This window comes from Bombus affinis, chromosome 6, assembly GCF_024516045.1.
Source record: "Bombus affinis isolate iyBomAffi1 chromosome 6, iyBomAffi1.2, whole genome shotgun sequence".
NCBI classification, from domain to species: domain Eukaryota; kingdom Metazoa; phylum Arthropoda; class Insecta; order Hymenoptera; family Apidae; genus Bombus; species Bombus affinis.
The window spans coordinates 5820243-5847393 of record NC_066349.1 but is presented as its reverse complement, the minus strand read 5'-3'; the positions used below and the strand labels follow the sequence as shown (position 1 = coordinate 5847393).

The following is a 27151-nucleotide window of genomic DNA, read 5'->3' as shown; positions in this document are numbered from 1 at the left end:
GTAGCCCTTCATGCCATACTTTGTCGAATGCCTGTTGGATGTCCAGGAATACCGCTGAACAGTATTTTTTCTTTTCAAGGGTTTGGCTGATCATGTGGGTTATGCGGTGGATTTGCTCTACTGTTGAGTGTTGTTTTCGGAAGCCGAATTGGTGGTCTGGGAGTGTTTTCAATTCTTCTAGGAGTGGGAAGAGACGATTCGTGAGCATCCTCTCGAATAGTTTAGACAGGGTAGGTAAAAGACTGATTGGGCGATAGGAGGTGGTTTCATATATTGGTTTACCGGGTTTAGGGATGAGGGTGATCAGTGAGATTTTCCAAGTCTTGGGAAAGTGTTGAAGGCGGAGGATAGCGTTAAAGATTGATGCGATGAGTGCAATCCCTTTTATGGGAAGTTCCTTGATTGCTTTATTTCCTATTAGGTCGTGACCTGCTGCTTTCTTGGAGTTTAGGCGACTGATTGCTTCTATAATCTCTGCAGAAGTGAAGGGTTCAATAGAAGGGGACATTTGGAAGGGAGTGTGCAGGTATTCGGTAACGTCTGCAGCAGCTACGGAGGAGTGGGGTTTGAATACTTCAGACAAGTGTTTGGCAAATAGGTTGGCTTTTTCTATAGGGCTACGCGCCCATCCACCTTGCGGGCGGATTGGAGGTATTATTTGTGGGGGGCGCGTGAGTTTCCTGGAGGCCTTCCATAGTGAGTAGTTGGAGTCGGCTGTGGGGGACAAGCTGGCGAGATATTTGTGAAAACAGTCATTATTGTAGTTTTTTATGGTTTTGGATAGTTTTCTGGTTGCGTTGTTTAGTTTGCGTTTGTCCTCCGGTGTTCTATGGGTCTGCCATACTCTTCTTAGTCTACGTTTTTCTGCTATTTTTTGAAATATGTACTGGGGATATTCGTGTTTGCTGATGGACGTTTTTGCCGGTGTGGAGAAGCGGATAGCGTTTATTATGCTCGTGTTTAGGTATTCCGTGGCTGCTTCGATTTCTTCATTGGTTTTTAGTGAAGTTGAGGCTGAAGTTGTGTGTGTGAAGATTTCTCTAAAGAGCTGCCAGTTGGTGTGTTGGTTATGAATGGAGCCATTAGGTGTATTCTCGATGATAGTTGAACTGACTGTTACTATCACGGGGGAATGGTCAGAGGAGAGATCAGCCGAGGAATTGATTTGGACGTGTCTTGACGAGATATTTTTAGTTATGAGGAAATCAAGGAGATCGGGTATTTTGTTTGTGTCGGTGGGCCAGTGTGTGGGTTCGTATGTGGTAAGGTAGTTGAGGTTGTTGGTTATTATGCTGTTGAGGAGGTTTTTGCCACTTACTGTAACCAGTCTGCTGCCCCATTGGGTGTGTTTGGCGTTGTAGTCTCCTCCAGCTATGAATCTATTGCCCAGGGTGTTCAGGAATCTGTCAAAGTCTTCTTTGGCGATGGAGTGTCTGGGAGGGCAGTATACAGCTGAAGTGGTGATCGTACCATGACAGTCTTCTATTGCTACGTTTGTTGCTTGGAGGTAGTCTTTCTGGAATGGTGGAAGTTCGTAGTGCTTGATGTTTGATTTGATTATGATTCCGGTGCCGCCGTGGGCCTTTCCGCTGGGGTGTTGGGTGTGGTAGAAGTTGTAGCCGTGTATTTTGAGGTAGTTTTTGTCGGTGAAGTGGGTTTCGGATATGAGCATCACATCGATTTGCTGTTGTTTTAAGAATAGTTCTAGTTCAAATTTGTGCTGAGCTAGACCGTTGGCGTTCCACAGAGCTATTCGCATTGGTTTTATTTTGCTTCTGTGCGTATGAATTTGTCTATGAAGAGTGTGAGTAGTGACAGCAAGTTGTTAATTTGCTCAGTTGTCAGTTTGCTTCTCGATAAGTTTTTCGAGTCTGGTGAAGTTGTCTGTGTTTTGTGGGGTGGGAATTGTATTTTCTGTGTGTACACTGTGTGTTTTCGAGTTGTTTACGTTTCCTTGCGTTGCCTGCGCATAGGATACTGTTGGTGAGGTGAGTTTTTGGGGTTTAGGTTCTTGTATGGTTATGTCCTTGGGTCTCAGTTTTGGATACTTTATATTATGTAGTGTTTTGTAGGCTGAGCACCCTTTGTAGTTCGCAGGATGCTCTCCTTGACAGTGTGGATCTGCGTGTGGATCTTGGTATGTTACCAACGAAACAATACATCGCGATCTTAAGATACCTACAGTTAAAAGAAGAAATATCCAAATTCAGTAATAGATATAACATAAGAATTAACAACCACCAAAACTCACTAGTTACTTGACACGATGAATCAGATCCGCAAACTAAAAAGACATTACTCTCTAAATTTCGACATTAATTCAGCTAGAACCAAACATACGATAATCATTTATTATTCACGTTATAGTACCACGCCAGAATAATTTACTTATAATTCTCAATGAGAATTGATTGTAAACTACTTCCAAATAAAAAAAAAAGTTTGCTGTCGAGTGCCGCTCACAACATCATTATTGTCATCATCATATAAGGAAATGATAGGTGCACAACGTTGTTTGTTTTATATTATTTTATTGAATTATGTATGATCTATTTTGTTCCAATAGAACATCATTGTACGTAATTCGATAAAATAATAGAAAGCAAAAAATGTTGTGCACCTATTATTTCCTTATATAAACGAAAGAAACTTTTGGGACAACCTGAAATAATTACGTAGAAAAATTAAATTGTATAATTAATAACAATGCAACTGTATAATTATACAGAAAAATATAATTGACTCTTTTCTCTGAAGTATCTTGAATCTTGATCTTGCAAGAATATAAAATTCTAACCAATTTTCTATTCTTTTACAAATTTAGATTAATTAGATTTAAGCATTAGATTCAACTAGAATCAAATATACGATAAACACTTATTATTCAAGTTATAGTACCACGCCAGAATAATTTACTTATAATTCTCAATGAGAATTGATTGTAAAATTCTTTCAAATAAAAAAAAAATCTAGGTTAATTATCAGATTTTGCACGAGACCAGCATATGACTTAATATTTATGAACGAACGTGCAAATATATCCGAGCGCACGCAGGTTACTTCATATCGAAATCTTGTATTTTATTGGTTTTACGCTTCGTCGTTGATAGTAGTAGAGGCTTGGTGCATAGCGAGAGAAAGCTATAGAATACGTCGAAGGAGTGCGTGTCAGGTGGCGAGAACCGCAGTGGGTTGTGCACTTTTGAGGATTGCGTGGAAACTTGATTCGTTGTCTGCTCGAAATTGCTATTTCCAACTGTTTCTCCATCTAAACGTTTCTCCCACTTTGATATAATTACTAGAGCAGTAGATAGAAAATCATACTCCGTAATTAATGAAAGAAACTAATTACAGTATACAAGTTTGCTAATACCAAATTGTTTTATTCTTTCTTTTCTACTACTGTTAGAAAAATGGTAATGTAACATCGTCTTACATAGCAAAAAACAGATTTGTGCTGGCGTGGGAATGTTTTGCAGTTTGTTTGAAGCAAAACGGCGGGATTTCAACGATTATAAGCCATGTCTGCAAGAAATTTATTCTAATTGAGAAAACACATGTTTCGCATTTGTGGTAAAAGTACCGAGTTTCACTGGTAACCAGAGAAAATGGTTAATTTGTACCGCTTTAACGATCTGCGTATCTGAGTCTCGCCGTTATATTAAAAGAAAAACGAGAGGAACGAAACAAACCTACGTTGCCTATTCGTTAATTCCCGGCTTACAATCTCAAATCGACTCTTTTTACTCCTGAATGCGTCGATGCATAAGTACGTTCGTTGTTACTTCATATTTCCACCGAAAGTCGCGTGACTTTCATGGCAATGAAAGTAAATCGATGCGATTCGCTGCAGCGTTAAACGACGTAAAAACACAGACCTTAAACCTGGCTCTCCTTTCTCTTTTAAAAATCAGTAATCAGACTTTTCCGTGAATTCTTAATTCGCGACGCGAAGATGTTATCTGGTGTTCGTGCAAAGTGAATCGTGTCCAGATAAAAAGGGAAAAAAGAAGAGTCTTGATAGTCACGTCCCACGTTTATGCAGTCATCGATAGACTAACGCGAACGATGTAAAGGGGAAAATGGAAAGAAAAGAAAGAAAGAATAAAAAAAGGGAGAAAAGAATCAAATTCGAACAAAGGAGAGAGAAATCGAGTGATATTTACCATCGAGGAACGCGTTATCGTTCAGCAATCGGTTTCTGGCGATCGACCAATAGATCGACCGCTAAACCAGCGATTTCTTTCCCCCTTTTTCCCCAGATAGCCTACGGCTGACCGAGTTTTCACCGCAGATAAGATCGCGGCCCATCGAGCCGCTATGGTTCTTCATTCATGCGTCCACGCAGTCCCATCGAGATGCTTGGCCAGCGGCTTTAATGCAGGCCGCTGGACTATCAACCGTACGAGTACTGATTCAAATGAAACAGCGTTCGCAAATGTCTGGCACGGCGCTCCGCGAAGCGTGGCCCGCGACCTATTAACCCTTTAATAAGTTACGATAGATTGCACGACATTCATCGTGGCGGCTTGCTTAACCGCTTCCGACGAATAACCCAATATCCAATTATCCGGATAGTTGGTTGATAGCGTGATTGGTAGAAATACAGAAGACGGGGATTAACTGTCGAGTCTGATCGATTCCGATTTGAGTAATTTTTTATAAGTTTGGTTGAATATGGAAATCGAAGAAAATGCGTTTTTTTCTTCTTTTTTCGCTAATAAACGTACGTGCGATTGTTCTGGCAACGAGGGGTGCATTCTCGAACGCGTAGGCGTGTGTTTGCGGTGCGTAGTATGTATTATTAGAAAAGGAGAGCATTAGTCCAAGTTAAGATATTCTGGGAATTCAGTGTCGTGCCGTGAAATTCTTGGCCCCTGTTTGCCAGGTTCAACCTGCGCCGGAAGCTTACGCAATTACACGATTAAAATGAGGTTACCGTCGTTATATGCGGTAGACGAAACGCGAGCGAATCTTCAACATTTTTGCCCGCTTTGCCTCTACCTTATCGTTGTGTAACCTGAGTGGTTCGCTAGACGATGGATCTTTTATTGTATATAGGTGCATAACTATGTTTTTCCTAGAATTTCACTATACAAGAAATAGAACCTCTAAGTAAAAATTACTTCCACCTATTTAGTGGCGAATTAACATATTAAATAGATAACTTATCTATTCAATAATTCCTTTTTGGATATTTTGTTTGTCTTTGCGCATTGTGCGCGTTTTGTGCATTTTTCCATTTTTACAATTCTCATAAATGCCTAGAAATTCGCAGGCTAGTTATCAGAAAAGCTCTAGCAACTAATTATACGTTTTACGTAAATTACAGTAACAACGTATGCGTTAAACTTCCTTCTTTTTTTTTTATTTATTTCTTAATATTCACAATTTGTCCATTTTGGACATTAGGTCGAATTTTTTAGCAGTTATATTAACACGTTGGTGGCTATCCCCAGCGGGGTACCATCCTTGCGTTTGCTAGGTTATATAAAACTTTTTTCTATCCACACTTTAAACTCTAAACAATGACCGAGCTATTCGAAACACGAATCAAAACGCAAGTTGATCATAAGCATTGACGATGGAAGTTTTATCGCAAATGCTAATTACCGATTGTCCATGTTCTGCGTCGCAGTTCCAGGTGAGATCACGCATCGCAAATCATCGCAGTTATTTTCCCCTTAAACGGCATTCTGCGTTCAATTCGCGGATGACGACGATCAAAACGGTTTTGGATTTGCAAATCGTCGGGGTCACTCGGTCTCGATCTCTGATTTATTTCGTATTCTTCTTCGTCTACAACGCAGTCTATTGTTGCGAATGGAAATCGGTCATAACTGAATTAATGATTGAAATTAAGAGTGAGAAAGAGAAAAGTCACGTTCCATGGTTCTTTTGTCGTCGCTCTTCGACTTTTATGACCTCATGAATTCATCGTTCGATTTCCACCTTCTGACATTTTTACGCTTTAACAAATTTTCCCTCTGATCGTCCTTTCTTTTTTCTAAAATGAAACACCGGAACAAGGGGCAGCGAGAAGGACAGCGTCCCATGCAGCAGCGCGCTATAAAATCGATCCAATATCCAACAGTTGTACAACATATACATATTTAGCTCGGATTTATTCTTCTGGATCGTCTTTACTGGACTTTCCTTTCTTTTTCGCCGCGTGAATTTCGGTCAATCGATTAATAATTATTTGAAATTTGAAGAACCACAGGTTCACTTAATCGTATCGCGTCTTATTTTTCTATTCATCGGAAAAGCTAACAGAAGACAAAGGTATACTCGAACCTATGGAAATTATTTCGTATCGACATGTATCGACTCGTGTATCGACTTTTAATTTTCAAATTTTCGTAATTTGTTCAACTGACGAAACTTTCATTTACGAGAAGTATTATTTGTTATACGGAAGAACGAATCGATTTATACAGATAAAACTTACGGAAGAATGAAGTTTGTAGGATGGTTATTTCATCGATTGAAAGCTCTTGATAGATTTCTTCCTCGATGACTACCATCTACGTTACGGTCAATATTTGCCGAGGAAAAATAGCACGTTGAATGATATTAGGCAACGTTCATCAATCAGTTTCTACTCTCTCGCTCAAACCTATGAACACACATTGCTAGTAATAAAGTGTACGATCATCGTGACAAAATTCCTCGAGTTTCAAAGTGTGCTTGACGTAATCTTACTAAGCATTCACGAGAGAGCCTAACGTGTTGTTTATACGCGAGGTAATCGGTGGAAGCAGCCTCTAAACTTTAAATAAAATTAACTCCGGCCAGCGATTTTCCTTGCTGTCATAACGCATCGCAGTATGTAAGCAGTTCCCTTACATCAACTTCGAACCGCCACATTGGACACTCGCCTCGAAACTGACCACGTAACGTCGAACAAGACTCGTAAGGAGACACTCATCGTCTCGTATCATCGCGAGGGAACGTAGTTTGCTAGAACATGATATTTTTTTTTGTGATGTAAAAATAGATAAGTCGCGATTTTGTTACACAGCTAGAAGAATTTTTAAGTTAGAAAACGGTTGGGTAGGTTTAGAAGAGAATTTTATTCCTTTAATATCGGTTGTACCTCGATTGGATGTCGTAATGTAAGCAAAATACAAAGGGATATAATCTATTATTTATATAAAAGCGTCTCGATTTATTCGAAACCCCACGTTTGCTCGGGATCGCAGAATACGCGTGTGGATAGTTCGTTTCGTTCGACCGTGATAATGATCCTACGAAGATTATTCGACACGCAGTCACGATACCGTTGAGGACCGCTAGCCCCGTGACACAGCAAGGGAAAGGACATAATTTACAACTTACTGCACCCTCGAGTGACTTTGTTATCTCTTCCTCGAATCGGGAATGACGAAACCCAGGCAGCCGCTCCGAGTGTCCGAAGCTTCGTGTTTCCTTGCGATAATTTTCACGAAAAACGAATCGGTGTAAAAAGAATTATATTTTTCGTAAATATATCTTGCATCTGAATTTTAAATGATTTTCAAATCAGATAAGGCTAAAACCAATGATTACACGATAACACGATAACATGGAAGAGATAATTTGTTTGTTAATTAGTTAAGCACTGAATCGATATCATAATCTCTATCGTATCTATCACCAAATCAAAATAGAAATAGAAAAATGTAAATCTTTAGCAGAATTGTTTCGAACTATCGGTTTGAACGAAATCTGGACGACTAGGTGCAAATTATCACTACGAATCCAGGGTATGACGCAAGGTATTGAGATGATCCGAGCCATTACGCGACCTTGAGCTTTCGTCGCGTGCCAAAGTGCCAAGATTACATCGGTGAAGCTCGATCAATTATACAAGCGACTTGTGGACATTGTGTCGGTTGGTCGCTCGTTCAATCCCTCGCCATCGGAGGTATAATAGCCTTCACGATATATATAGCTAAGTTCTAAACAAAAGCATCAAGTAGCAGCATAGATTGGTGCAGTGATATTCAGAATTCTGGCTTCATCCATAAATATAGAAGCATAAGTATAGAATATGCTTCGTGCAAAATATATGTGTGTGTTTTATTAATTATTACAATTTGTTTCTTAATTTACCGATTGTTTCTTTAATAGTTTCTTCTCCCATTGATAAAAGAAAAAAAAGCCTTCTCGAAAGGATTAACTCGCCTTTCCCATTTAACTGGTTAGAGTTCGACGATTGGTATTTCGATCAATAAAAGCGGGACAGTTCATTTGGACAAATATTCCGTGATTAAGAGCTCGATACGATCGATCGCCCTTTGCATTGCAGATGTCGATCTTCAGAACCAAATCGATGCGTCGTTGGCGATGCCGGCCACTTATCAGACCCTCGTTGCTCGTGCCCAATTGGCTCAGCAATGCTGTGGATTGGCGCGGGAGCAAACCAGGATCTGCGAGAAGCTGGTGCACGATCAACACCTTCAGCAACAGGGGTGGGCTGCCGTGGTCGCGAATCTCGAGGACATCACGCAGATGTTCCAGTCACGGGCTGATGTTTTACAACAGAGTTTCGCCGTCTATCTGTCGGCGAGACAACAACACTTGGAACTACTTCAAAAGTGAGTAATACAGAAAACATTCCCATCCATATATCTATATATATAGATATTTTTTTATTTAATTTGTGTTTCACATTCTGTCCAGCTGGACACTCGGAAATTGTTCTAACTTTATTGCTAATTAACATGTGGACGGCTATCCCCAGCGGGATACCATCTTCGAGTTTGTCTATTTTATTTCTTCAGTGTGGTCAGTGGGGTGTTTTCACTTCAGTCTTCTTTTTATGAGGATTTTGGTTATATGAATATTACCAGCCATAAATGCTTTTTATACTTCGTAGATTTCTATATATATAATTGCAGATAAAAGAAACTGCAATAATTTTATTCTCATGTTGTATAGAAATATATATATATATATATAATATAAATATAAATATAAATAAATTATATATAATATATAATTATAATTATATATAATAAATTATATAATAAATACATATATAAATAAATTATATATATATTTCTGTATAATATGAGAATAAAATTATTGCAGTTTCTTTTATCTGTAATTGTGTAATTAAATTACATCTTGTAAGAAGTAAGCAGGTGTTTGGTTGTACGGTAATGTAAGCAAGTTTAAAATTTAATTTACAACAAGATTTGAAAGTGATACATATTTAAGTATTTTTCTATTAAAAGAATGATAAGTTGAAGTTTCATGTACATAGCATTTAAGTTTTGGGGACAATAAATAATTAAGATCAAGCGCAACGTTCAATTAGAGTTAACGATATCATCCAATTTGCATAATCACGTCGTGACTGTAATCACGTCGTGACATAAGTTGTCGAGGTCCCGGGTTCGCTTCGCTTCCCGTAAAATATGTATATATATGTATACACACATGCGCGTATATTTATAGTTCACGTTCGAATCGCAAACGTGATAGTTGGTTAGTTTCTTTTTTTTTTTTTATAATGACGTTAATCACACGCTCGATACATTGTTACGTTCCAAGGAATCGTGTGTGGAGAGCGTGTAGTGTTGCGTGACATTAAGGAAGACGTGAGTTTCAAGGAAACGAACATAATTGGGATACTGGTAGTAAAATAACAGTCAACGTGATCAACGAAACGTAACAGTCCTAGCAATACTATAAACACTAGCAATTAAGTAATTGCTAAATCGGTCATTCGTATTTGCCGTCTGCATAATATGTATTAGATGGGTACATATCAAACTTCGAATTTAATAGGTCGTTACTAACCATTAAAGTTGTTCCATCGTTAACTATCAAATCATATTAAAGATGGAGAAATTTGATGCAAATCACGTATTATATACCATGTTAAAGCGAGTTATAAGACAAATAACAATCTGATTATTGAACTCGTACGAAATCAGAAGTTAGTGTCGTATATTTTGATCATGAGCTTGGAGAAATTGCCACAAAAGTGGCTAAAAACATAAATTTTTGACAAGTTTAAAGAACTCTTTTATTTCGTTACACGTTGTAACTGTCTTTAAACGGCCAAGGAGCCATTATTATATTTATTACATTTTCAAAAGTCGTTCAGTCTTTAAAGACACTTAACTTGCGTGTAAAAGAAGGCGAATAGGGCTAAGGAAAGTAGTGACTGATACATGATTTTAGGCTCGTAATATCGCGTTGTTACAGATAAGAAGGAAAGTGAATTTCGCGGCATAACATTTTTTAATACCTTATATCGATAATTTTAGTTATCATTTGCTGTTATCGAACGTGTCCATTCTCTAAACTTCCTAAATTTATCTTCGCAAACTTAAATCTTTTTCTTGCAGCTTCAACACTGACTTGGGCACACTGGAGCAGATTCCGATCCTACCAGCGTTAAGATCTCAGGCCGAAGGTCTATCGAGTCCGGACGATCAGCCAAATCAATCGGAGAAGGATTCTGATGGCAGGGAGGAGGTTCTCAGCTTGTTTAGTTGGATCTCGGCGAAAGACAATCAAAGTAGTCTGGAGCAAGTGGCGGAACAGTGTTCGAGGGGTTTGGAACAGTTCGACGAGAGAGCGATGGAGACGTTGAAGTCTGATGTGAACGCGGCCATTGACAACGCGAACATGCAGGATATGAAGGACATCAAGGGTCTTGGCGAAAGACTGTTTGCGTTAGAACAACTGATGGCGCAAGCCAAGAAACTGGTCCAAGAGCAGGGAGAACTTGCTCAGGGTTTTCTTCAAAATCAGAGCCGAGCGAACAACTTGGGGGATGCCAGTGTACTTCCTGATCTCTGCACTTCGCACAGGCGCCAACTGCTTGTGATGCTGAAAAATCACAATAAATTGCGCGACATTAGGCGTAGGTGCATCAAAGCGAAGGAAGAACTGTCGGTGAACATCTATCATCGGCTCAAGTGGATCATGTACGTGGAGAATAAGATGATGGAGGTGGATGGCAAGCTGGTAATGTACCATGAAAGCATGAAACGTTTGAGAAGGCATCTCGAGGTGCTTCAGCAAATCCATCTAGCGCCACATATGTACATGAACGCTGTGGCCGAAGTAGTTCGAAGACGAACCTTCTCGCAAGCTTTCCTTGTTTGGGCTAGTAACCTGGCGTGCCAGTTATTGACTGTTCATAGCGAGGAACTGGCTCGTAGAAGAGAATTCCAAAGCAAATTCGATGGCCACTTCTTGAATACTCTATTCCCTGGCCTTGAGGATACGCCGCCACCTTTCGCCACACAAGCTCCGTCTGTTTTTGATAACGGACTGCCCAAGGTATTTATTTAGGATATCTATTGCTCGTGTTTAATATCGAGCAAAGGCAAACAATTCTAACACGATTGTACGCGTTGCAGTTGACAGCAGAGGATATGGAATCTCTTAGATCGCAGCTACCCGAACTGGCGCTCACTATCTCGTTGCCAGATCTGAACAGCATCACGCAGTTCTTCCTGTCGAAGAGTCTCACCGAGGCAAGCACCGATGGCAACAAAGAAAAAGATAGCACCTCCATGCGCGTCGATGTAGCTACCAAGGAACAGGAACGAACGAGAGCTCCGATGTTGTTCGACAGGTAACCATCATTTCATTAATAGTAGAGAATTTTTAAAACATCATAGAGTAACTGTATATTTATACGATTTTAGGGGTGGATTCGAATCGGAGACAGACACGGAGGAGTTCGAGAAGATCGGGCAGGGTGCCACGGACTCTAAGCCGGAGTCGTACGATGGCGCGAAACAAATGCGTCAGAAGCAATTGGAGGTTGGTGCCTCGCGAAGCGTGTCCCCCGCTTCCTCGACCTCAACTAACGTATCCCCGCTTAATTCGAAAGTCGCGGACCTGACGAACCGGTCATCTTCCTCAAGCGAGCCTGGATCCTTCCATTTTCCCAGTCTGTCCGTCAGCGAGCGTCCAGCTCAGCTGAGTCCGTTAACCGAGTGTGCCGAGAACGGCGAATCGAGCAGCTGTCTGCTTCATTGCGCTACTGCGAACGGTCTTCCTAAATATCACGAAACGCCATCGACAACGATGGCCGAGGAGCCGAACTCCCTCAGTCCAAATCCTCCTTCTTCCTTGTCACGGTCCGTGATGTGCGACGGTCAGCAGCAGCAATGCCAGCAGCTATCCGGTAGTGGTGGTAGCAGCCCCTCCATTGGAGTATGCGCTACTGACTTCATGGGTACTGAATTTTACATGGACGAATCTCTGCCGAGCAGTCTCAGCGAGCATCCCATCGACGGCCAGCATCAGGCTATCGTTTCCCTTCTCCAGGTACTGGACGACTTACAGCTCGCTAACGGACCTTGTAGTCGTAGCCGTAAACGTTCCATTACCGCTAATACGTATCTTTTCCGTTCCCAATCCTCTTCCTTTTCCACAGTTTATGAATATATATGGTATACTTGTTTGCTTATATACATACACGACATTTAGTATCTCTATTATGGTTCGTGTGTTTCTTGTTTTATTGGTTCTCTGTGTCTATGTGTATCATTTTCTACGCCATCTCCTCGTATCTGTAACACCTCTTTTCGTACATTTGAGAACCCTCTATTCGACGTTGGTCGCTTATCTAAATTTTTATATCCACTTACTTTTCCCTTTCTGTGATTTCTAGGTACTTTCGTTGTCATTGTCTATATATTTACTGCCCAGTAAGCTATTAGCGCTGACTATAATGCAAAGTAATTTTCAAAATCGTGTAGGTATGTGTTTTTTGCTTGTCGTCATTTTCTGACAAGTCGTACGATCTGCTCTTTTCAAAGTGCTTGCGTGTTCGTGTTACTTTTTCCGTACTTATTAGCCAGCCGCGTGTCGTTATCGTGTGAGTGCGTGTGTTTTAATTTTTTTACAGGATTAGCTGCCGTCGCACTCGATTCTCCCGATCCTATGACCCTCGAAGTACGTTCCTTGAGATATTATTCAAGTCATGAGTTCGCTTTTCAGAATACATCCCGACGACTTCGTTCGAGATCGTTTCGACCGGACCGACTATATCCATGCTACCTGTCGCTCTCATCATCGTTACATACTCGACACCTTTGGGATTTCTTATTTATCAAACTACTTTTTTCCTTCTGTTTTTTCCTCTGCTAACAACATTAATTCTATTATCACGCCTGCGATTTTACGATTTGGTCATGAATAGTTGTTTTCGACGTCTTTAGTCGAGTTTAGCACGGAAGGAAACGATCCTTCACCGATACTTATCGACATGTGTCTGACGGTCGACATTTCAGGAGAATCTTGGGAACACGCGCGAGGAAGTGGAAAGGCTTAGTTCAATCTTGAAGACGATGAAGGCCGTAGTGTACGAGGCATTGAGGACTGTCCACCAGGAGCTGGCTGTTCTGAGGGATCGAACCAACGAGGAGCAAGCTGGTTTCTCGAAGATGACCGAACAGGTTCGCGAGGCTTTATCGTTGTATTCGCGCGAGTGTGATCGTCGTCTTCGCGAACGTGAGCAAGAGCTCACCGTAGACCACGAGCTCGAGATGGCAGACGTGAAGAAGCTAATGCAGAATCGGGAGGAAGAGATATGCACGTTAAAACGAGATCTCGTGGAAAAAGAAACCGAGTTGGCTGAACACGAGCGTCTAATATCAACCATGCGTCAGAAACTGGAGAACGAACAAACGGAAATGAGAAATCTGCAAACGCATCTGCATCAACAGCTCGAAGAAACCTTGGAGCAGGCTCGCGCTGACAAAGAGGCGGCCGTTAAGAAGGCGAACGATGAAAGGTTTATAGAAATAGCATCCTTGACGAATTCGGTAACGCAAAGCCAGAAACGAATCCAAGAGCTGGAGGAAAGTTTGAAACACGCGCGCAGCGAACAGCAAAGGATGGTGAAAGAAACAACCGAAAAGTTGCAAATGGAATATAAGAACGAACTACAATCCATCAGAAGCCGTTTCAAGCTGATGACTGCGTCAACCATGGAAAGCAGTCCGAGTGATAGCAGCCTTGAGAAGATCGAGGTACGTGTAGTCGATTTTAAATAGATTGTGGATATTTATGCAAATCCATATTTTTATGCAAAAATATTTCTATAATATTTTTGCTTACACGCATTATGTGCATTTTTGCACTTTTAAATTCAATTTCAAATTTTTCCATAAATTCTCAAAAATCTGCAATATTCTGTTACTTTCTTTTCAGAGACCAGATTTCATCGAGCTAACTAGTCACGTGTTAGCTCAATCGACGAAAGACATGAAGCCAGAAAATTCTGCGACGATACGAAGTATTGAGGATGAGCGGATGGTGAAGCTGGTTCACGATCTACGATTGGCCACGCAAGCGATAGAGGAGAAAGATAGAACAATGGAGATGTATAGGAGACGAGAAATTGCATTAACGGAGGAGTGCAAACGTTACAAGAGCACGATTAGGCGTTTGAAAGATTCGGAGAGCTTCAAGAACGTTCTCATCGAGGCTGGCTTACATAAAGAACATAGCGAGGAACAACTGGAAATGAGCCAGAGTAGTCTAGAGGAGGAAACCAAGAGCTTGGAAACGGAGAAAGACGAGGTGGAAGTATCTGAATCGAAGAAAGTACGATTGGAAGCGAGCAACGATCCAAGTTGTCTATCCAGAAGACTCGAGATCCTCGAAAACGAGAACAAGAGAATGAACGCGGAACTGCAGATGCTTCGTGAGAGCAAAGAGACGGCCGAGACGAAAGTCGAGACTTTGGAAGCGGATAAGGTTCGGCTGGAGATCGAGTTGGTGAAGGAACGATCTAGAAGCTTCACTGCCACAGATACGTTGCCTTCGTCAGGAAGTCGCGAGAAAGACATGAACGATTCTGTGGCGGTCTTTTCCGATTCAAGTTCATCTCAGGACGCAACGACCAGTCCGAAACCACAACGTTCGTGTGGCTGCATCACGTGCTTCACGCACATTAAAAAGAAAATAGACACAACCGCCGCGAAGCTGGCAGAACTAGGCCATATCACCGTGACCAGCTGCGATCCAGGGGATAACGTATTGGTGTTCTGGGATGAAACGCACAGAACGTATACGTTTTACCAGGAATCGACGACGCTTCATTTCCTCGACCCAAAATCCACCGCTGCCTTGGATTTGGTCTGGAATCCTGACGAGTCGTTGAAAAATACTCAGAGCATCGTCGAAGTTGCCTCCAAGGAGTACTGTCATGCTATAAAGGTGAGATTATTTTTCTCGTTTGTTGTTTAAATATAAGATATCTTATAATTGGTGATGTGTACCCAGGATTAATGTTGTCAATGTTTCAGATCGATAACCGGTATCGCGTCCCACGTGGCACCAAGTTCTATCGAGTAAAAGCTGTGAAGCCTGTGGGTGATAGTGCAGCTATGTTAGCGAGCGTTCAAGAAGAGTAATCGAGCGACGAGTTGAGAGTAACCCATCGATTCTCCGCCAATTTGATAAGCCCTGTGACCGCGGATCCGTGTCGCGGGGATGAACACTTGTGGCCTTGCACGTGCAGTTCATCCGACACGCGGATCCTTAATATACACGTTCGCAACCATCCGGAAATCCTCGGATCAAGGCCAAAACCTGCCAGAACTTTACGACGCTCATCCTTGAAAGTTCACTAGCTGGGAGAAAGGTTTGGATGATCGAAAGAGGGGTATGGATACCTAGAATTGGGTATCATTTACAAATAGGGATCAGAGACGAAAGGATGCGCTGGCGTTTCATTGTGATACAAGTAATTTTTAAACGAGTGAAACAAATTGCCGAATGCTGTGGTTAGCTGTGAAACGTAATGATTGTATTCCTTTCTCGTTTCTTTTTTTCACATGAGACCTGGCGTGAGAATGAAGTAAGTGGGAGTGTATGTATGTGTGCGAGAGAGAACGTAAGTGAAAATCACGAGCAAACGCAGATATATAATTATTATTACGAATAACTAAACGCTATGAAACGATCTTTTACTTGTAATTCGATAAGTGTGACTGTTAAAAGTTACACGTGCGCAAGTGCAGAAGAGAGAATTTCTTGTATTTTTTTCTTCTTAATTTTGGATGTAGAAGCGAAATTTTTTCGTTCTGCGATTCAAACAATTTAAACTATTATTACTATCACTACTACTATTACTATTACTACTACTTACTACTACTATTACTACTGCTACTACTATTATTCTTATCTTTGCACTGAGTGACAGCAAAATGACGAGGAGGTGAACAAAAAAAGTCGTAGTGAAATAAGTTTTGCAAAGAAACAAGCGAAAACGAAGAAAAAAAATATATAATTAAGATAGAAGCAAGAGAAGGAGGTATAACGAAAAATTACGAATGCTTTGTATATGCAAACTACTATATATTATATATATGATATATAATATATAATATATATAAACGCGTGTACACAGTTTATCGTGTATTGATGCGTGCAATATTCGTATATGAGAAGTATAACGCACTCGCATAAAATACACACATATACACACACACACGCGCGCGCGCGCGCGCGCGCGTAGGTCCTAAACTGAAGTCTAAGATTTTGTAAAGTAAAATAACCGTGTGTCGTTCAATCATCGAGACACGTCTTTAACATATTAGAAAGTCTGTTTAATTTAGAACAAAGCATATTATAGAGAGAGGTGGAGCAGACGCTGCAGGCGAGGCTCTCCCCTCTTGTCGACCACAGCGTTTCTTTTTGAAATGAATTTCGTTTTAGGTGCCTCGTGGTCGATTTATCTTTCTTCGAATCACCAGTTCAAATGTTCCCACCAGCGGCAGAAAATTCGCTGTGTGAAGCATAGGAGTGGAAGTCACATGATACTCACAGATATATATATATGTATCTTTACTTTGAAGGTAACGGCGGAAGTTTACCAATGAAAGATTAGATTTTTTCTAGCTCCGTGGATGAAACCGGTGCGAGGCAAAACTCTTCGTAGGATGAATTTTATAGATTATATAAATATATATATCTAAACGCATATATATACATATATATGTGTATATATATGTGCATATATATGCATACGTGAATCGCATAAACACGTACATACACGTTACATATATACATACACGAAACATATATAGTATATATATTTTTTTCTATTGTTCAATGTGCAAAAGTTCGAGGTTCAATCGAATTACGATCGAGAGAAAAAGGGCGTACTACGAGAGAAACCGACATTTAGCTTCCTTATGACAAATTGCTCGTAGGATCCTTTAATTATGTATTGTGTATCGTTTATCTAACTTCTACTATTATTATTATCGATTATTATTATTAATATTAATACTATCGTTTTTTCCTCCGCGACAATTTCTAGACACTCATAGTATCGTACAATAGCTGTGATCGTTAAGCTCGACGTTTACACTTCTACCTATAGTCGATAATGAAATCTTAAAATCCCTCGGGGCGGACGGTAACGATAAGTTCGAACGACGTCGTCCACTTCCAAAAAACAAAAAGAGACGGTCCATGTAAGTACACTTTTTTACGCCTCTCTTTTGTTTCTCCGTATCTATTTCTATTTTCATTTCTCTCTTCCTCTCTCTTTCTGTATATTTTTCCTCTGCCGAAATCACGAACTGAGAAACCGTATACGTAGGCACACATGTACACAGCGTACCTGATTCGTCAGGCGGAATTCAACGACGTGCTTGTTCGCTCGTCGGCCTTAATTTTTTCGTGTTCGAGCGAAGCCACCGGCGTACAAAGTGGCCCGCCGACACACACGATGCTGATAAGTAAGATAAACGAAGACGAGGTAGAACAAAAATTCGTTCGTTAAGTTGTGTAGCTCGAGCTTGTCGAGAGAACCACGCACCCCGCTTCTGACGTGTAGCTGATGTAGCTCGTTTCGGACGATTCCTCTTTCTTCTCGTCGATCGAAAATCAAGGAAAACGTAGAACAAAAAAGAAGAGAGAAGAATAAAAGAAATACGGAAAGAGGAATTCGCATACACATGCGCGCGCGCACGCATGCACAGATTTAGCACGAATTCAACACAGAACCTGGCCTCGCCGGTTCTTTCCATTTCCTTTGTTATTCGTAGGTACACTTTCTCTGCGGAAATCGCGCGATCGTCCTGCTTCCATGGCGATCGACATTCCATTGTCGTATCAATTCGCGAACAGACACATCGTGCACGAGAAAATTTGAATTTCTGGCGCGATCTCGGGTTTCTAGTTCTTATAACCAGCACTCTGTGCCTAGAAACGATATTAAGTCTCCTTGTCGTTCTTATATTCTGGGACGTGTGTTCCTAATTTGTTACCAAGATTTCTTCGAATCTTCGAATCAAAATGTAGATCACTAGATGTATAGATTAAACGAACGTTCTGTGTAAATGCTTAGGTCGTAGTAGAGAGACGCTTCGATAGAATAATTCAATAATTTTACCTAATTAGATCCAATAATTTTAGCGAACGGTAGATTATTGGAGTTGATACTTTGTGAAGTGAACGATATTCGAGACTCGTAAAAATATTCGTAAGAACCATGAAATTCTTTTTCCTCGTGCAGCACGAAAGTTTACATGTCCACGGTTTCTATTCGTCCGGTTCTCTTCTCGATCGAAGAGCCTCGAAGAGAAGTCAAAGAGCACACGTAGAGCACGCTCTCCGCACAGTCCCTGTTTCCGTTACACCTCCGCGAAGGTAAACTCATGGTAAGACGACGAGAAAGCACTGTCTCGTAAAGAGCACACATAATCGATCGACTTTAAACCTAACGTTTGCTTGCACGCTGCACTCTGAAAGCTCGAGTGGTGTTAGACGAGCATTTAGCTGTAACGTTGTGAGACGGTCACGCGACGCGCCAGCTTATGCTCCGACAAGATACTTTGAGCTATTTTTTATCATAGAATAACGCGACGATTGTATTCACGATTTGCTTCTACAATTTGGATTATTAAGCGACTCGACTTACAATGGAAGAGGATTAAGAATTTAGAAATTGACTCGTATTTATGAAGCGCTTATACAGATCTCGAAGGTTAATTTTAAGATGTCGATGTTTGGTTTATTGACCAAAAAAAATGTGAAACGAAGAATGCTCCGATTTATATACTTAAGGAAATAACAAAGAATTGCATTTTTTATAAAATTCTTAATTAATGGCGTCTCTGACGATTATAGGAAACTTTGCAATCGTTCGGCTTCTATTTTTAATTTTCTTATCGATTCGACGATCGCGAAGTTTTCTTCTAAATCACTGAGAGACAAAAGAATAGAATTTTGTCTCGAGTCGTTTAGTACATACATCTTAAAGCACGCTAAAAGATTATGAAGCAATCGTGATAAGAGACTCTTTGCGGGATTACATTATCAAACAACGTAAATCCCATTCTGCTCGGATGAACCTTTACCTTGATTTACTTTGGAATTCCGGCAAGCGGTGTTTCTTTCCCTTCCTTACTTTGGAAACACTCGAATCTACGTGGTGATCGGGCAGCTTGTGCGTTGAGAGTTGGTCTGCGCGATTAGATGCAAATAAAAATCAAAACCGAACATTCTAAATACGAATGACACGGTTAGTTTTCGTTTTCGTTTTCACTGAATGACAAGGAATAATTTCAGATACTTCTCTACGATTCGAGATCGTAATTACCTCGTAAATGACAGCTTTTAGTAGTTAAAGAGATCATTAACTGTTGTTTCAACGCGCGGTTTTCAAAGATCTCGTCAACTCAAGAAAACTAATCACGATCGAAGTTTCGTGTATAAATCGACCGTGTATATATCGGATTTTTCAATATGCTCGTTCATCCAGGGTGACGTACACTTACACGAATACCAAATCGACGTGCCTGCAACGTTCTACCTGTGTTGTTCGTCAAATGGTTTTTCTACGATAGCGGAAAAATCGCAAAATTACGAATGTATATTATACGAACGAACACAGTACAGAACAGAGCAAGAATTTTCACGTTTTTCGTGTTTGAAGGAGCTCTTTGCTTTCGTTTTTTATTGTCCATTTTGACGAGATCGCCGGAGAAAACCTGAGGAACTGGATCTGGTCTCTCGCGAGCGGACGCACGAGGATCCAGACGCGAGAAGAGATGAAACGAACGCGTGAAAGTATTTTCTAAAGAACCCCGTGCGTGCGAAACCGCGTTCCACGATGGGTGCGAAGAACTTGTTGGAGCCACATCTCAGAAGAATTTTGTAATGATGCGAGATTTAAAATTAAATCGATGAGAATGAGGTCGAACTGAGGTGGAGAGAGGATAGATCGGAAACAGAAAAAAATGTCGACAGATATTTGGAGAGGAGAGAGAAAGGATTACTCATGAAGGATAGAGTCGCGTTTTTATTTTTCTAGCGATTCTCTGACGTGCGAAACGAACGTTGTTTGACGACAACCCCCCCCCCTCTCCCTTTTTTTACCTAGACGCCTAAAAAAGAAGAATGAGTGAGCGTGTCTGTGTGAGCGAGAGAAAAAAGTAAAAAAGAACGACAAAAAAAAAATTAATAAGAAAAATTATGTAAACGTAGTATCGATAGAGTTTGTTTTACGTGTGATATATATAGGAAAAAATGTAATTCGATATTATAGAATATTCTTTTTTTTACTGACCAAAATTTATACGCTTAGAAACGTTTTTACACTCTGTGTGAGAGATAATCGTAATTCACGTACAAAAAGGAATGATTACGAGAAAAAAAAAGATGAAAAAAATACGAAAAAAGAGAAAGGACAAAAAAATAAAAACTAAAATTACGAAACACTTAGAGATGACGAAGAAAGACGAGCTTTAGACTATGTCGTGTGACGTGATTTGTTGTAGGTTTTGCTTCTTTCTACGGCATCGTCGATATCCTTTCTTCTGTCTTTTTTCTTTTCTTTTTTTTTTAGAGTATACAAAGAAATGTTTCATTTGCGCGAGAACGATACGTAAACCATTATTCGACGCTCTTTGTAAAAGTAAATTACATCTTCACGATTTAATATACTTTCCTGCGAGATTTAGCGATTTTTCCGGGAGATAATAGCACATCATCCGTAGCGTTTAACCACTTAGATCTGAGTTGTGGCATAATTCGCGCGATCACCGAACCACTATATCAGATGAACCAATCAACGAGATCCGCGAGCGTGAATTTCGCGATCGAACGATCAAACGAGCCTTCCTGTTTGATATCTGCGTTTTCTTCTTAAATCTTTGTCAATGCTGAGCCACGATAGTACGCTTTGCAAACATGAACCTGAGCGATCCGTTTAGATTAATCGCTGCAACACTCTTTTCTTCGATAGTTAAGTTTGGCGAGAGTGAAACGAACAAGAAATGGGAGATAGACGAAAGATAGAATAGGCGATCGATTTCGTTGATCGTTCGACGATGCACGTGACCGGATTCGCACCCGTTTCGTTTCTCGTCTCCCTTGTGCTCGCCGCTTGTGGAAAAACAACGCGAAATAGAAAATAAACAGATTAGACGATTCGAACATCGAGGAGATGGTATCAGCATTTGTTTCAAAAGGGATGAAAAAAAAAGATGGATAGCAAAAAGAAAAACGAATATCGCGCATGTAATCGAGAAAGTGTAACGCAAAATAGGTATATGATAATATTACATAATATACATACAATTGTGATCGTGAGAGTAACTGTTACGAATAAAATAAATTACGAATAAATCACGTGACTTTTTTCCAAGCTACTTCGACTCGAGTGCTTTGAACCCTACAACCTTTCAAAATCATTTAAAACGACAGTAGAGTTAATAATTATACATGGTGTCCCAACAGACACGGTAGAATCGGGAATGGGACAACTTTACGTGGAAAGATGAATCGAAAAGGGGACGGCAAGGTGTGTCTTTTTCTAAACCAAGAGTCCCCTGTTAACAAAAATTTCTTTATTTCCTTCAGTTAAATAACAATTCGAAATTCTAGTTCAACGTAAGAAGATCTTTGTCTCGTTAGAGTTACAATGTTTTTGTCGAGTTTGATCTCTCAGAATCGCAAAATCAACCTTATAATATCGACAGAATGAAGAACTCGACAAGAGATGGAAAACAAAACTGTACGACACTCGCATGTTCAAGCTGTAACTATCATATACTTCGTATTTATAATACAAATGAAGATGGTGGTCGGGAGGATCTAATGATGGGGAACGTAGCTCTGTGAGTTCTGGGGGCAGCCAGGTAATAAGTTCGACGTATCTTCTTCCGTGGAGCACAGCATTCCTACGAGCGTGTAATCGACGAAGGGAGGTAAATCCAATTCACTAACATCACCATAGTTATTTATACTCGATTGTGTAACTGTGGGATTCATGGTCATTTGAGGTAGCCGCGTGTCAAGTACCTCGCAAGTGTAATGGCAGCGATCATTACTAGGATAAAAGAAAGGTTCTGGACTGTTTTGCGTTGGCATAGCTGCCTCCATACCATTTGAATCCGGAAACAATCTTTCAGTCGAATCTGGATTCGTCTCACGACCGTAATTGTTCTGCAGTCTTTCATCGAGGACCATTCGATTCGCGTTTTGATTTGGTCGACTGGTTAATTGATTCTTCGCATCTGACTGCTCGAACATATGATTATAACCATCGTAAGAGTAATGTTTATTCTCCATGGGGCTGCGGCTAGGACGAACAGGATCAACCATTCCATTTTCCTTTTTTGGGTAAACGTTATAATTCCCCCTGTCCATTAGTCCTGGTTGACAATTTTCTTTGGGAAAACAGTTCAGATTTCTTCTAGAAGGTAACAAATCCTCTTCTTTCTGAGGATCGAATCCAGGAAAGTTGAGACGGTCATCCTGGTGGTTTTGAGTCCAATAATTGCTCTCTTGATCGTTCTTTACCGTTCCATCCACGAAATTCTTGTGATTATGCTGCCGTTGGTAATCTTGAAAGTTTAATGGATTGCTCAGGTGATGACTCTGACTCATTTCCTTGTTGGAGATGAAATGGTTTACTGATCTCTTGACGCAGAAACCATTGGAGTCTTTATCTGTCTCAAAACCAGGAAATTGAAGTCTGTCGTCTTGAGGCATGCTCAAATGACTACTGCTGGAATCTTCGCTGAGAAACTGATTCCAATAAGCTTGATCCTGATGCTGTTTCAACTCGTATTTAATGGTACCACTTCCAAGATCTAGTAAAGTGGGTGGTGATCTGGCTACTTCTTGAGAATTCATGTTGAATTCTGGTCTTAGGGGCTGATCCAGCTGGAAGATCTCTTCTGGTTGGAGCAGTTCTCCGGTAAACGGAGGAAAGTCGGGGTAGGTGGCTTCTTGGGGTATCTGATTGGAAAGATTGTAGCCGAGAGCGTTCTCTTGGGCTGACACGGTGTCTTGGAGCCAGTAGGGGGTGTCGTTCGAGGCTGTTTGTTGAGGATACATAGTTGTCTGATGATGATGAGACTGTTGATAAGCCGAGGCGTTGGTCTGTAGACCACACATGCATTCAAATGGAGGACAGGAACAGGAATATCCTGAAAGAGAAGAGAATATGATCGTTTCGCAGGAATAAAAATGTAGATGTTAAAAATAAAGAAAGGGTTTATAGGTCTATGGTAAATGCACGCTGCGACTTATAACTATAAAATTATCCAAAACTTTTTAATTCTTATTTGTTAAGTACAGCATATTTGAAATTGTATCGAAAAACAATGTTTTTCTAGAAAGAGATACATTGTACTAACTGAGAAAAAGAAAAAGAGTGGAAAAATAATTAATTCTGGTTTTATAAATATATAATTATCATATTTATACATGGAATGCTCGTCTAATGGATCTTTCTCTCCTTGAACAATAATATTGATATTACAATTGTATCTGTTCATAAATGAAAAGTATCCAAAATGTTTCTCTTGCTATAAAAAGAACAAGCGTATCCTGATGTTTAAAGAATAGTCTCCGAATTTGCAATTTAAATTTACGAGCGCAATATTATGGGACGTGGTGCCGCCTAGCGGAAAAAGAAGCTACTATTGGCGCGAAAGCGATTGCGGCAAACGTTCCATGCTGCTTCACGAAATTGGTTTCAAAGGTGAATTTTTTGATCGGATCTCCTCGATACAGTTACGCAAATCCATTAACAAAGTGTCTAACATAACGCGAAACGAGTGTGATAACAGTATTTTGAAATAACGATAAAATAAATACGGTTGTTAACCTTTATCCGGTATCAGTGGTGGTGGTTGTGTTGTTCTTGGCGGTTCGATCGCTTCCGAGTTTGGTCTTTTCGTACCCCGTAGTGACATTAACTGAAAAAAAACACAAGAATTTATACGTTACTTGCATCAAAGAAGTCGAAAGAAGGAGAAGATCAGCCTATCTTTACATTATTCTAATCTGTTATTTGTCCCAGCTACCTGTCTCGGTAAGTCTGTTATATATAACTAACCATTTATTCGTTTGAGCGTTCGAATATTCCAAATGTATTTTTATCGATATACATTGGTATTTATATTCCATGTTCCGAGTGGAGTTTACTGTGGTCAGGATATTTGAGAGAAGCATTTCTTATTTATGTGCAAATATGAAATTCAGTGACGAATTGCGGATAACATCGATTTTAATGTATTGCATTAGTGCAATGATATATATATATGGATATGTGTATACTAACGTACAGATTGTCGTTCGTTGATAAAAATGGCGTCGATTTGAATACGATAGAGATCGGAATAGTGTGAAATATTAACTCTTTCCGGTCAAAGTCTGGGTATTACCCGGTATTGTAATTGAAAGACCAATGGTCCCGGAAATTAGAAAAATTATGACTGGGAAAAGTTAAGACGTGAATTAGAGATACTCTTAAGAAACATTATACCGCTTTTATATATTTTCTACATATCTGTTAGAAACATCAAGATGTCTTCCAAGTTCCGATTACTAGAAATTCTCACAGAATATTTTCTATTATTACGTCGTACATTGCACAACGTGAATTGTTCCGATAAAATTTGCGCAATGGTCGATGTACATTCGAAGGAAAGGTTTTCCCTGACCCGAATCAAATTTACAATTCAAGTTTTTTGGAATGACAAGTATCGTTTCCATGAATTGGAGCATTATACTTCTTCAAGCATATAATGATTCTACTATTTATTTGTACCACTTAATATTTCATTTAAGTGTCACGATTAGTGTCACAATAAAATATATTCATAATAAAATGGTATTTGTGAATCATAATTTCATTTGACAAAGTAATATTTGTAAATAAAATCGGTAAATAAATTAATCGTAAATATACTTTAGACCCTAAAGCAGCCTCGTTCGCCAGAAGAACCGCCAATCCGCGCACCCTTCTGCCAGCACCCACGCTTCGCCTCGCTTCGGACGTAGATTTCGCTTCCGGTCGCGGATGATCGTGTTGTCCTTTGGCTTGAAAAAATATCGCGTGCTCGGTATGCCGCCAGAAATGCGTCACTGGATAACCGCAATGGCCACGGCACGAATGTATCTCCAACCGACCTGTGCATTGTCTGTTCGGGCATGGCTTTCCTTGTTGCTTTTTTCTCGCCTAAAAATTTATTTTTATTTTCGCGTATTGTAAAGCATTCACCCTCTAATATCAAATGAATCTAAATTAGTTAAAAATTGGTCGAAGATATTAGATATCTCGGTTACTTAAGGTTTTTGTAATATGTAATTCTTCTCACTGATCTTCGCTATTTTAGTCATTTATTCTCAAATATTGTATGAATATAAATTAAGCTAAGCTTGATGATATTAAGTACTTTGTTTCTTTAATGTAAATTATATTAAATCTGTTGGCCGGGTGTTTTGGTCTTTTAAGGGTTTCGTAATACATCCTCTCAATGATTTTCACGATGTAATCGTTTATCCTAGAATATCGAACGAGTATAAATTATCTTGAATTTGATACTGAATATTAAATATTTTTTAATTATTCCTTAACGGTTTAGTAATTAGGCAGGTTAAGCGATTAATGAAAGAGAAAGAAATATATATCGTGAATCATTAGGAGAAGGATATTTCTCTTCTAAAGATTGCCTTCCAATAATTTCGGTTTCCTTACCTTGTCACAAATCGCCGGTCGAAGGTGAACTCTTCCACCGCCAGGTAGTATGCATTCTTGCGAACAGATTAAAACACCAAGGCAGGATTTTTTCAAGATGCTCACGTTATGATTGTTCGTATTTCTCATCGCCCATCCAGATGCGTGTCTTCTCGCTTCTTCACATTCAGGTCCATAGACCCTTCTTACGTGACCATCAGCCCATTCGCACCAGGGATCGTATTCTACTACCTACAATTAATTCGAAACGTATCGAAATATTATTTCAACAGGCTAAAGATAATAGGTTGTCCAAAAAATTTCTTTCGTTTCATAAGGTGATAATAAAACAATAATTTCTGTTTTATATTATTTTATTGAATTAGGTATGATATTTTTATTATTACGTTCGTGTATAATTCAATAAACTAATATAAAACAAAAAACATTGTGCGTCTATTATTTCCTTATAAAACGAAAGAAACTTTTCGCGCAACCTAATATAAATATACGTATACCTATAATTCGATCGTTCTATAATTTGAAATTCTTATAGTTTTAATTATTCATTTGTTTTGCATCGATTCTCTGGAAGGCTGAATCCTACTGTATGCCATATCATATTGTATACCAGATATATCATCTAACGTTTAGTGGCTGTACTTGTTACGAAATTGAGGAAATTGAGAGATATGATCATCGAAATTCCCAAGTCTTTGGACATTTCCGAGACACTGCACGGGAATTACCCGAATGAATAATGTATTGTACGCGGTAAAACGTTTAAATATCCTCAACAGAATAATGAGTTTTGATGATTAAAAATACAAAATAGTTACCTTTGGTACATTCGAGTCGTTGATGTCCCACTCTTGATGAGGATGTTGCTGTTGCTGGTTACCGGCAACAGTCGCTGACATCGTCGGCGACCCAACGCGACTCCTACACAACAAATGCAATCCCATATTGCATAGATTAGTATAGATTATCGTAATTATGGTACTGGATAGTACTATTGAAAGAATCGATGTCTCGAGCACGAGAAAATGATCTCCCTTCGTAGAAACGAGGTCGACCTTGAGGTCCTTTGGAACCCGAATTTCGTTGCATCGAACTCGAGGTCCAATTTAGGATTACGCAATCGCCGGCGTAGCAAGAGACCGGCAGCTTCGAGATAAAATCCCGATT

General features: G+C 39.8%; 2 protein-coding genes across 6 annotated transcripts in view; one reads left to right on the top strand and one right to left on the bottom strand.

Moving 5' to 3' along the window:
* The window catches only part of LOC126917305 (RB1-inducible coiled-coil protein 1), a 59034-nt gene extending 37393 nt beyond the window's left edge, over positions 1 to 21641 (top strand). For 3 of the 5 annotated variants that reach the window (XM_050724038.1, XM_050724037.1, XM_050724036.1), the window contains 7 exons: positions 8294 to 8582; positions 10347 to 11289; positions 11370 to 11587; positions 11661 to 12288; positions 13257 to 13997; positions 14179 to 15189; positions 15279 to 21641. In XM_050724038.1, coding sequence (XP_050579995.1) covers positions 8294 to 8582; positions 10347 to 11289; positions 11370 to 11587; positions 11661 to 12288; positions 13257 to 13997; positions 14179 to 15189; positions 15279 to 15386 — 3938 coding nt within the window. In that variant the 3' untranslated portion in view covers positions 15387 to 21641. The remainder of the gene's footprint in view (positions 1 to 8293; positions 8583 to 10346; positions 11290 to 11369; positions 11588 to 11660; positions 12289 to 13256; positions 13998 to 14178; positions 15190 to 15278) is intronic. The other 2 variants (XM_050724040.1, XM_050724039.1) reach the window with 1 other exon arrangement.
* A 183-nt stretch (positions 21642 to 21824) lies between these two features.
* Positions 21825 to 26928, bottom strand: LOC126917496 (uncharacterized). Its single transcript, XM_050724402.1, has 5 exons — positions 26803 to 26928; positions 25985 to 26215; positions 25196 to 25465; positions 24110 to 24200; positions 21825 to 23426 (listed from the first exon to the last, which is right to left on the bottom strand). Exons 1-5 carry the CDS (start codon positions 26926 to 26928, stop codon positions 22087 to 22089), a joined length of 2058 nt encoding a protein of 685 aa, XP_050580359.1. The 3' UTR covers positions 21825 to 22086.
* Between the last annotated feature and the right edge of the window lie 223 nt (positions 26929 to 27151).

Bases quoted from the DNA above. Each gene is read 5' to 3' on its own strand.
- LOC126917496 (XM_050724402.1), bottom strand. From the start codon at position 26,928: ATGGGATTGCATTTGTTGTGTAGGAGTCGCGTTGGGTCGCCGACGATG. The intron at 26,216-26,802 runs GTAACTATTTTG...AATTAATTGTAG, and splicing joins ACGACTCGAATGTACCAAAG to GTAGTAGAATACGATCCCTG. The intron at 25,466-25,984 runs GTAAGGAAACCG...ATAAATTTTTAG, and splicing joins GACCGGCGATTTGTGACAAG to GCGAGAAAAAAGCAACAAGG.